At 36.1% G+C, this 11,595-nt stretch overlaps 1 protein-coding gene across 2 annotated transcripts in view; it reads left to right on the top strand.

Moving 5' to 3' along the window:
• Nucleotides 1-10,939, top strand: part of top2b (DNA topoisomerase II beta) — a 46,979-nt gene extending 36,040 nt beyond the window's left edge. For both annotated transcript variants that reach the window (XM_073821744.1, XM_073821745.1), the window contains exons 24-35: nt 212-407; nt 567-658; nt 2,207-2,362; nt 2,556-2,639; nt 2,735-2,932; nt 3,915-4,068; nt 4,161-4,328; nt 4,638-4,818; nt 5,298-5,380; nt 5,468-5,557; nt 6,353-6,576; nt 10,346-10,939. In XM_073821744.1, the coding sequence (XP_073677845.1) occupies nt 212-407; nt 567-658; nt 2,207-2,362; nt 2,556-2,639; nt 2,735-2,932; nt 3,915-4,068; nt 4,161-4,328; nt 4,638-4,818; nt 5,298-5,380; nt 5,468-5,557; nt 6,353-6,576; nt 10,346-10,510 (1,791 nt within the window). In that variant the 3' untranslated portion in view covers nt 10,511-10,939. The remainder of the gene's footprint in view (nt 1-211; nt 408-566; nt 659-2,206; nt 2,363-2,555; nt 2,640-2,734; nt 2,933-3,914; nt 4,069-4,160; nt 4,329-4,637; nt 4,819-5,297; nt 5,381-5,467; nt 5,558-6,352; nt 6,577-10,345) is intronic.
• The last annotated feature ends 656 nt before the right edge of the window (nt 10,940-11,595 follow it).

Below are 11,595 nucleotides of genomic sequence, written 5' to 3' on the forward strand. Positions count from 1 at the left end.
TTTTAGTGAAAGTAATCTATAATTTTGCTGCTTACCATGTTTCTGTTATAAAAATAATCGCGTCATGGTGCCGGTGTGCATCCAGATCGAGTCAAGTCTGGAGTTATTTTTGGTAGAGTCTGAAGGCAAGTCTGAAGTCTGAACTGAAGTGCCCATCTCTGGGATAATGTGATTTTTATTTGCCTCACGCTCTTTCATTTCTGCTCTGTAGGTGCTGTTTGATCACATGGGCTGTCTGAAGCGCTATGAGTCTGTGCAGGACATCTTGAAGGAGTTCTTTGAGCTGCGCTTGCACTATTATAAACTGAGGAAGGACTGGCTGGTTGGTAGTCTGGGTTCTGAGGCAGCCAAACTCTCCAACCAGGCACGATTTGTGCTGGAGAAGATTGAAGGAAAAATATCAATCGGTGAGATCTTTATCTTGATCTTAATCTGAATCTCTACTTCAGTCTAACTGCTAATGACAGCCTTACTGTAGAGGACAAATGAATGAAGATCCATTTATTTAAACATTAAAAAATAAATGTGCTCTCAGTGTGTTTTAATGCTTTGTATTATTTTACCAGAGAACAAGTCAAAAAGAGATTTGATCCGAATGCTGGTGCAAAGAGGATATGAATCCGACCCTGTTGCAGCCTGGAACAAAGCCCAGGAGAAGGTATGTGAGGAAATATCAATGATAAATACAGCTTTGTCTGTAGAGGTCTGTTAGAGGTCAGCTCATGCCTTAAGATAAGATCTATGCTTTTAAGGAGAAGTTCACTTCCAGAACTAAAATTTACAGATAATTTACTCACCCCCTTGAACATCCAAGATGTCCATGTCTTTCTTTCTTCAGTCGTAAAGAGATAGTTTTTTGAGAATATAGTCCATATAGTGGACTTCTGAGTTTGAACTTCCAAAATACAGCTTAAATGCAGCTCTAAACGATCCCAGCGGAAGAAGAAGGGTCTTAACTAGCGAAACGATCGGTAATTTTCTAAAAAAAAAAAAAAAAAAGAGTTTTGTATCGGGGCTTAACACGTTAACTTAATTAATGGGTTATGAAAAAAAATTATGCAAATAAAATATTTTGACGCACTTGCACCTTCCCCAGACCTGTACATAATCTTATATTTCATGTAGTTCACTGTTAACAAATATTATGCAGGGCAACAACCGACTCAGTGCTTACAAAGTGAACGTGCAAAGAAGATCACACACTTTTTTTAGAATAAAGGAAAAACAGTGATGTAGGTAGGGTTGTGCCAATAGACGATAGTATCATGTATCGACGATAGTCAGAGTAAATTGAAAATTGAGCATATCGCCCAACACTAGATGTAGGATGATATTGAATTTGGAGAAGAAAATGAGATGGAGTTTTTCGACAGACCCTAACTGTCCTGAACTAGAATACTAGAATACACATGCAGAGCTAGACAAGATGAGCATTTGAGGTTAAAAAGTATATTTTTTAGAAAATAACCGAGAAAGCCCTTTGAAGCTACATTTAAACTGCATTTTGGAAGTTCAAACAAAGGGTGCACCATAGAAGTCCACTATATGGAGATCATTCCTGAAATGTCTTCCTCAAAAACATAATTTCTTTACGACTGAAGAGAGAAAGACATGAACATCTTGGATGAAAAGGGGGTGAGTAAATTATCTGTAAATTTTAGTTCTGGTAGTGAACTTCTCCTTTAAACTAAACACAAAATTGTAGACATGTATAATGTGAGTTACTTATTTCTTAAGTGTTTGGTTGCACTCAACAAAAATTACATCATTGCTGTTTGCTAAGATGTCCATTGACTGTGTTAGAGCCCGTTTCCATTTGTATTTGTGTATTTGTATTTAATTAATTTCTTTTATATTTTAATAAAAAAAAAGATTATTAAAAATTAATGGAATACACACAATTTTTAAACCAATCTAAGAAATGTTGACATTAAAACAAGTTTGGCAATATGATCAGATGTTTTTACTTCTTATAGTCTTATACTTATAGACAAGGCTTTAGATATGAACAGCTGAACAATCCTGAGCCTGACCTGTCTATATGACTTTGTTATTAAGTTGTTTTTTTATTTTAATTGTTTATGTTTATAATATTATAGTAAGTTGGATTTTATAGTTTCTAGTGTCTGTAGTGCTTAAACTTTTTTTTAATCACTGTTCATATCTCGCTGTTTCTCCCTGTTGGGTTGGATGATGACGACGTTAGTCTTTGGAGGATGAGGATGGCGATGGTAATGACAGTGACAGCTCAGTGGACTCTGGCTCTTCCTCTGGGCCAAATTTTAACTACATTCTGAACATGCCTCTGTGGTGTCTGACCAAGGAGAAGGTTGAGGAACTCCTCAAGCAGAGAGACCTGAAGGTATTATTATCTATCACTCTTACAGCCTGTGCTATCTATTCTTCTCAAGTCATAAACTAGATTTGTGTGTGGAAAAGGCCAGATTTTCAGTTGTTATTCACTAAAAATCACACAGTGAGCTGTTTGTTTGAACAGCAGAGGGTAGAAATCTTTAGGGTTAACTGTGAGTGTTGCTCTTCAATGTTTTATATAGAAAGCAGAGCTGAATGAACTCCAGAGGAAGAATTCAGAAGATCTGTGGAGGGAAGATCTGGCCATCTTCATCGAGGAGCTGGATGTGAGTCTCTTTTATAGACATTATCTGTAGGACTGGGTTGAGTTGTGATGCATGTGATAAAGTGTCTGAGAGTTTTCTCCCTGTCTTTCTTCCAGCGTATAGAGGAGCAGGAGAAGGAGAGCGTAAACTCTGGAAGGGCTGTAAAGCTGGTGAAGGGGAAGGTGGGCAAACCTAAAGTGAAGAAGATGCACCTAGAGGAAACTCTGCCCTCTCCGTTTGGCCGCAGGATAGAGCCACAGGTCACACTTGCTATGAAAGCTGACGCCTCCAAGAAACTCACCAAAAAGAAGAAGGTAAAGATGAGTGTGTGTGGTATAAACTTAATATATATCGGTCAACAAATGTAGTGTATCCATACTGAATGTTACTGTAAATATAGTCATGCAGTGTATTAAATGTAATACAGGGGTAATAGAATTCAGTTGTACTGCATTTCATGTTATACTGGAAGCCAGATTTAAACCAGCAGCAAGAGTCAAAATCTTGCCCACAGTTTAGTAAACTTTGGCAAACTCTTTCAGTTATTCTTGACTGAATTCTCGGCCTGAGTCTGACCCGAGCCCATCTTTTTTCCCACTTCTCCCAAAACAACTTATGTTTCAGCTATTAAAGTTAATTTAGAAAAAACGTTTGGACCAGTTTTTGTTTTTTTAACGAACAGCGTCCAGCGAAAGACTGATCATAGTTTGTTTGATCAATTTGCCTTCTCAAATCATCACAACTTGCCTAAAATAAAATCTATAGATATAAAACAGTTCAAGTATAAAACAATGTTAGTTTAAACCTTAAACCTATAAATGTGCGGTATTAGGCGCATATCCAATAGTTTGTGCAGAGAGTGGAAGCTAAAGCTGCTTTGCAGGACTTTTATTTGTGTGCACTCAACAAAAAGTTACAAACAGTGCTTTTATAAAATAAAGAAAGCAAACATGATGCGCTTTCTGCCGTCTCTTTCTTGAACAGGAGCGCTTTACAAAAATTAACCGAAACTCAGCGAATACATGCCTCACAGAAATTATAAATGTATCTATTTGAAGAAAGCTTTAAATTACTACTTAACAAATAAAACGAATCGAAAACAAAAACTCTTTATTATGTTATGTCAGCACACCAAACTCACTGTTTGCTTCACTGTCAAATAAATTAATGTGAGACAAATTATGTAAGATTAATAATAACTGCACTTATTTGTGAAGAGCAAATCAATTATACTTAAATAGGCTAAAGCTCAGCTAATAGTCTCTACGTGTCTAATGATGTGCATGTTTGTGTCAGCTTGAGGTAGACGCGGCCATAAAGGCAGAGTTTGATGAGGACAGCGCACTGGGCTCCAATGAAGCAGAAAATTCCCTCATTTCTCCATCTGGCCTTCCCAATCCAGGAGCTAAACCCAAAGCTCCACGGGTGAAGAGAGAGAAGAAGGAACCTGGTAACAATAAATACTGGCACTCTCTTGAACTTCAGTTTACTTTCAAAACAGCTTTTGTTTTTAATATTTCCATTTGTGATATAACATTTCAGGTACTCCGAGACAAAGAAAGCCAGCAGGTGCTAAAGGTCCAGCTAAGAAAGTGAAGAAGAGGAATCCGTGGTCAGATGATGATGAAGTCGATGACGAGCGGTCCGATAATGAGCCGGATGAAAATGAACCTGTTATTCCCAGAGACACCACATCCAGGAGAGCATCAGGTGCGCGTGCTTCTGTTAATGCTTCTGTACTGCTAATGTTTTAATCATTTAAATCAGGCTTTGGTGAAATGACAGTTCATGTCATGCAACAGACTTTTTATTTCACCATATATATTTGTATGGCATCGGTGGGCTGGACTGCTACATGATATTAACACGCAAGAGTTATAAAAAAAATATTTAATATCTTTTGAAGTAACTGACCAGCTCCTGAAAGATTAAATAATACAAAAGTGGTAGTGCACATGTAAACATTTTGAAGTTGAATTTTCAACAAAAGTAACTTATTTGTGTTGTGTTGTTTTACAGCTGTGAAGGCCAAGTACACTTTTGACTTCTCTGAGGAGGAGGACGACGAGGATGGTGATGAAGAACAGGAAAATGATGCTTCAGCATCACCAGTTCACTCCTATAAAGATACAGAGCGACATAATGAAGATGAAGATGACGACGATGACATTTTCCCTCCAAAAACAACATTTACTACTATGTATGTTCCGTCTGTATGTTTACTTTTGGGTGAATCTCGCAAAGCCTGTCACAAGCATTTTAAGTTCATACTTCACAAATACGTTTTGTATAAATTTGGCTCTTTTAGGACCATTTAGATTTTGCATTGTGACATTATTTGAATGACAATTAAACATTTCTCTTTACTGTCATCCAGAAAATTGTGATTACCATGTCAATTTGTTTACTGTTACTATTTTTATTTATACATGCTCTGGTGTACTACATTTATGCTGATTTAAATACAAATATAAGTGCATTAATATTATTATTCATTTTAATATAAGGAACAAATGTTGTTTTACAATAATAACCTAACATCTGAGAATAATTAAGACAATTGCATATTTTTGATTGGTTTAGTGAGATCCACCCATTTAGTGAATCTGTGTAGTATGCATTTACTCTCACATTGTAAGGGATGCCAGCTCATTTTTGTTTTAATTAAATCATTTTCAGGTCCACTTCACCAGCGAAGAAAAAGGATCCAGAGACTGTGTTGTCATCTAAAGCCACCTATGCTGACAAGAGCAGCGATGACGGTATGTGTCAAATGATGGCTTATCATGTGTAAAAACAAGGAACTAAACTGCAAGTGCATGTGTTAATACTGCGTGTTTGTTCATCAGATGTGAAGTCAGACAGCGATGATGACAGGGGTCCAGTGTTCTCATCATATTCCAGCACATCTGTTTTTGACAAACCTACAGCGAAAAAAGGTACGTGACCGTAAAGAGTAATCCTTTATTATTTCCTTTGTGTGTTGTTCATGCAACTGTGACTCATCCATGCATGTTATTTCAGAGAGAAAAGTGTGTCCTGGAAGTATTTTATCAAAATTGTATAACTAGTGAAAAAGTGGGTGCCGGCAGTACTCTTGCACAATCCACAAAATCACTTTCATGGCACAACCACTTTTCACAAGCCATTCAGTTTCTGATGGAGAAAACCTGGTCTCATCCAACATGTTTTTTTTTTTTTATTAAACATCCTGTTTCAGTCTTTAAATGAACAGAAATATATTTATACAGAGATCTTTACCAGCATGTGTGTACAGTTGCCATGTATCTCACCAGCTCAGCCCTTTTACACTGCAAAAATGCTTTTCTTACATAGATTGTTTGTCTTGTTTCCAGCCAAAATATCTAAAAATTCTTAAATCAGGAAGGATTTTCTAGACGAGTAAAAATGTCCAAATTAAGTGTGCTTTTGCTTGAAACAAGCAAAGTTGGGTAAGAAAAATAATCTTGTTTTCTGTTTGAAATTTGAAAAGATTATTTAGCTTGTTCTAAGCAAAAACTTTGGCTTGTTTTGTTTCTTCTGAAAATGTTTTACTCTTCTAGAAAATCCTTCTTGATTTAAGAATTTTTAGATATTTTGGCTGGAAACAAGACAACAAATCTAAGTATTGAAAAAAGTATTGGAAAAGTATTTTTTGCCATTTATGATGTTAATGATTAACTGCGAATAGCTCCTTTCCAGCCTATTTGAATGGTTTTGTTCTGTTACTCCAGCTAAGAAACCTGCAGACACCGCACCTAAACAGAGGAAAGCTCCTGTAAAAGCCAAGAAGCCTGAAACATCCGCCTGGGATTCAGACTCAGACACAGGCACTAAAAAAGCACCAGCAGCGCCTAAAGGGGGCGGGAAAGGCCGAGGCAGGAAGAGGAAGCAGTCGAGCTCAGAGGAGGAAGACTATAGTCCTGTGAAGAAGACTGGAAAAACTGCCACAAGCAGGGTGAGTGAATTATCCTCCACTGAATAATTAGGGGTGGGAAAAATAACACAGAAATATCTTGAATTACTATTTGCTTCTATAATCTCATGTTAATATTCATTTTGAACTATTTTGATTAAAAATTATTTTAAATAATTAACGCAATCTATCCCCCACCGCCAGTGCTTTATTTGAGCCAGATCCTGTTCCGGGAAATGTCAGATTTTGGATTTTTGTTTTTTTAAAGATCCGGCATTAACAAGTGCATTAGATCGTGACAGTGCGTGCGTGCATACGAGACAAAGTAAGCACGGGTTTATGTAGATGTATTTGGAGGATATGTATTGGTCCTCAACATATTTTCGACCAGTCAGCTTTAAGTTCAAACTCGCTCTCATTGATTGGTGCTTACTGCTTAACCCACTCTCTCCAAACACGCACTGCTTGCAAAACATATTTAGTGAGCAGCTGAATGTTTCGAGAGAGAGAGAGTAATAATATCAGAAGTAATACCAAATCAAGCGAAATATTGTATAAACACTGTTCTGTTTTAACTGTGAGCGTGAAAAAATAAAAGTTAACAATTTGCGGTTTCAAATTATGTCCAACTTTTACTTGTATGACCAAAAATAATGATGTACTTTATGTTTCAGCTTTTATTAAGCATTTACATATTATTAAACATGTAAAATGGTCAATTTAAATAGTCCGTAGCCTAGTATAACCGCTCCACTCTGCTGTTATGCCAAGCACAATTTTTGCTGAAGAGGATATTTTTTCCCCTCGATATACGAGCGTGATGTACAAAGTAACATTTTACATGTTTGGTTGACTGTATTTTATTTTGATAATGTGCAGACTGAGATGTCAAGTTTGAATTGTTGGAATATTCGGTGTGTGTGCGCAATAGCGTGATCTAATAACTGAAACATAAAGTACTCCATTATTTTTGATCATACAGGTAAGAGTTGGACATAATTCGAAACCACAAAGTGTTTACTTTTATTTTTGCACGCTCACAGTACAAACAAAACATTTGTGCTTTTGTCAAATAAAGCGAACAGGATGCACGTTCGGTCATCGCGGTTCTCCGCTTCCTTTACGTGAACTTGACTGCGCAGCGCTGTGCCTGTGATATATTTCGCATAGTTATACCTTTCATATATAATCTTGTTTCAAGCAAAAATGCACTTAATTTTGACTTTTTTTTCTGAAAACAAGACAATAATTTTTACTTGTCTAGAAAATCCTTCCTGATTTAAGAATTTTTAGATATTTTGGCTGGAAGCAAGACAAAAAATCTAAGCTAGAAAAGCTTTTTTTGCAGTGTATGACAACAAATTTTATTTTTAAAGTAACTTTTTCCATCATCCTGGTGACCTATTTTTGACCCAGAGTTTGAAAACCTGTGCCCTAGGCTGCAGTCAATGTAGAAACTTATAAACGATGCTCTTATAGTTGTGGCATCACCGTTTAATGGCGTCATTGAATGTTCAGGGAAAACAGTACTTATAATACTGATGTTGTATTGAGAGGATCATTCCTCACAAAAAATATTAATATCAGAACTAGTAAAAGGCCAATGTCTGAAGCAGCTTTCGCTAATGCTAGCCAAAGAATGTCAGCAAAAAATGGATGCTGTTAATTGCATTAAATATTTTAAATATGTTACATTGAAAAAAAAGTGCACAGTTAATGTGTATATTTTGACCGCCCTACTTTATTAATGCAATGAAGTTTTAAAAGTAGACCCATGTGAACTAGAAATACAGAGAACATTTTTTTATTTATTATTTCCATATTTGCAATGCATTTGAATGATAAAGTATAATTTATGATGTAAACTAGGCTTTGTACGTCACAAAAAAATAGCCTCTTCAGCAAAAATATGCTTGGCATAACAGCAGAGTGGACCAGTTATACTAGGCTATGCACTATTTAAATTGTCCAGAGTAACATTTGATTGTATTTTATTTTGATAATGTACAGACTGAGAATGTCAAGTTTGAATTGCTAAAATATGTGATGTGTGTGTGTGTGTGTGTGTGTGTGTGTGTGTGTGTGTGTGTGTGTGTGTGTGTGTTTGTTTTTGTGATATATCAGGACACAAATTTGTGTAATAACATGGGTATGACATAGGTATTACAAGGAGAGGGTGACTTATGAGGACATTGCCCATGTCCCCACTTTTCAAAAGGCTTATAAATCATACAGAATACGTTTTTTTGAGAATGTAAAGATATGCACAGTCTCCTGTGAGGGCTAGGTTTAGGTGTAGGGTAGGTGTAGGGTGATAGCAAATATCATTTGTACAGTATAAAAACCATTACGTCTATGGAATGTCCCCACAATTCACAAAAACAAACATGTGTGTGTGTGTGTGTGTGTGTGTGTGTGTGTACCTGGTATTCATCACGTTGTGGGGACCAAATGTCCCCACAAGGATAGGAATACCAGTAGATTTTGACCTTGTGGGGACATTTCTTAGGTCCCCATGAGGAAACAGGCTTATAAATCATGCACAATGAGTTTTTTTGAGGAAGTAAAAGTGTGCACAATCTCCTGTGAGGACTAGGTTTAGGTGTAGGGTAGGTGTAGGGCCATAGAAAGTATGGTTTGTACAGTATAAAAACCATTACGCCTATGGAATGTCCCCATAAAACATGTAAACCCAACGTGTGTGTGTGTGTGTGGCGCCGGCGCGATCAGATAGCTAATACATAAAGTACTCCACTATTTTGGGTAATACAGGTAAGAGTTAGACATAATTCGAAACAAACAAAAAACAAACAGGATGCACGTTCTGTCATCTCGGTTCTCGGTTCTTTGGGGTTTGAAAACCTGTGCTCTAGGCTGCAGTCCATGCAGAAACTTGTAAACAATGCTCTTATAGTTGTGGCATCACCGTTCAATGTTGTGTTAGTGTCGATCACAGCGCTTTTTAACTGCTGTTTTGGATCCGGCAATTATTTATTTACAAATTAAGCACTGCCAACCTGCAACTGCAATATCCAAGAGCCACATGTAGGATGCTTGCACTTTGCAGGCAACGTCTGGCTAGTTGTTTTTTATCCTGTCAGTAACAGCACTTATAATATTGATGTTGTATTGAGATGATCATTCCTCACAAAAAATATTAATATCAAAAACCCTTATATAACGTTACATTGAAAAAAAAAAGTTTATTCTTAAAACAACTATGTGTCTGATGAAGAGCCTGCGTGCTCGAAACGTCACATACGCTATGCGAAGGTTGTTTTAAAAATAAATATTTTTGATATTTTTGGAGCTTTGGTGTTGCCGACTTTATATTTTATTTTGTACTTGTTGCTTTTTAGTCGAGCACCCATTTGAGACTGATGTGGGTGCTTTTGTTTCATTTTTCTTCATCGAAAAAAAAATGCACAGTTAATAATCTTGACTTGCCCTACTTTATTAATGCAATAAAGTTTTAAAAGTAGACCCATGTGAACTAGAAATACAGAGAACTTTTTTTTTTATTCATAATCACTTGTAATGATGACTATAATAATGAATAGGTGGATTATTTTTTTGTCCTGCAGAGGGCGCCAGTGATCTGGTGATTCTTGTAATTATACTTTACAGCACAATAATAAAATAAAACTTAGTACCAGTTAAAGCCTCAAAATACAGAGAGAGAGAGAACTGTAAGACTGTGATGCACGTTGGTAAATATTTTTGCACAGTGGCTTGAGCACATTTTAATGGTTCAATTCTGGAGCTTGCAGTTACCCATGTTTCTTACAATGTTGTGTTTGTTGGCTTGTAGAAACCAAAGAAGGCAGTGTCTGAGGATGAAGATGATAACAACGCGGGCATTAACAGCTTCAGCCGTCTGGATTCAAGCAGAGATCGGTCCGGTCGAGCCAAGAAAGAAGTCAAATACTTTGCAGAGTCCGATAACGACGATGATGACGACGATATGTTTGAATAGAAAACACGCACGCACACACACACACACACACACACACACACACACACACACACACACACACACACACACACACACACACACACATCGAGTCCAGAAAAATGCTTGTTGAAGAACAGGTTCACTATCTTCTGCCCAGCAGAATTTTGTACATTTTACCCTCCATTTTATTTTTTCTTCACTTGTGATGTTGAATTCTTTCTACTGTGTAGCTGTTTTACTCTTTTTATTATTGTTATTACTATATTATTATTATTAATGGTATTATTGTTATGATACATTGACAATGTTGTTTTTTATCATTGAATTGTATTTGTCCTGAGCAGCTTTTAGAAATTTAGACCGCTGTGCTTTAGCACATTTTAATGGTTCAGCGTTAGAGATGACTTACCTTTTTGAGACGACTTGGAAATAAACATGAAATGTAAATTATTCTTTGGTCTCCTAAACAGTTTTCATTGTTTCAGTGCTATTGGGTTTTTAATTGGGTTCACACAAATGTTGAAGCTTAAATAGTGCTTTCAGTAATAAATTTAGATTGGTGGTACTTAATTATACATGTTTAGATGTTTAAGGATGATCACATTTGTATTGTAAAGTTAGATCTAATAGTTCAATTCCTAACAGGACAGTATTCTTTATAAGAATAAAGATTGACACAAAGACATGGAATTTTTACACTGATAAGTGACGCATAACCATAAATAGTTGATCTTCATAGGAAAGTTCTGCAAGGATGCCAAAACAATGCTTTAGAATTTTTTTTCTTTTTTTTTTTTTTTTTTGTAGAGATGAATTCAACAAAAACACAACCTATACATTCTACTGTGTAAATGTCTAAACATACAGTGCTATGTGAAAGTTTTTATACCTCCATACACCATAATGGCAAAGCAAAAAACAGATTTTTAACAATTTATTAAAAATAACTTAAAAATAACTTAAAAATAACTGAAATGATTCCATTGCATAAGTATTCATAGCTTATTCATAGCTCAGCGGCATTCATATTGCTTGTAGATGTGGCAAATTCAGTTAAACAAGTATTATTTGAAAGGGCACATGTCTTAATAAAAGGTCTAGCAGGT

The sequence above is a fragment of the Garra rufa genome, chromosome 17 (genome assembly GCF_049309525.1).
Source record: "Garra rufa chromosome 17, GarRuf1.0, whole genome shotgun sequence".
In the NCBI taxonomy this organism is placed as follows: Eukaryota; Metazoa; Chordata; class Actinopteri; order Cypriniformes; family Cyprinidae; genus Garra; species Garra rufa.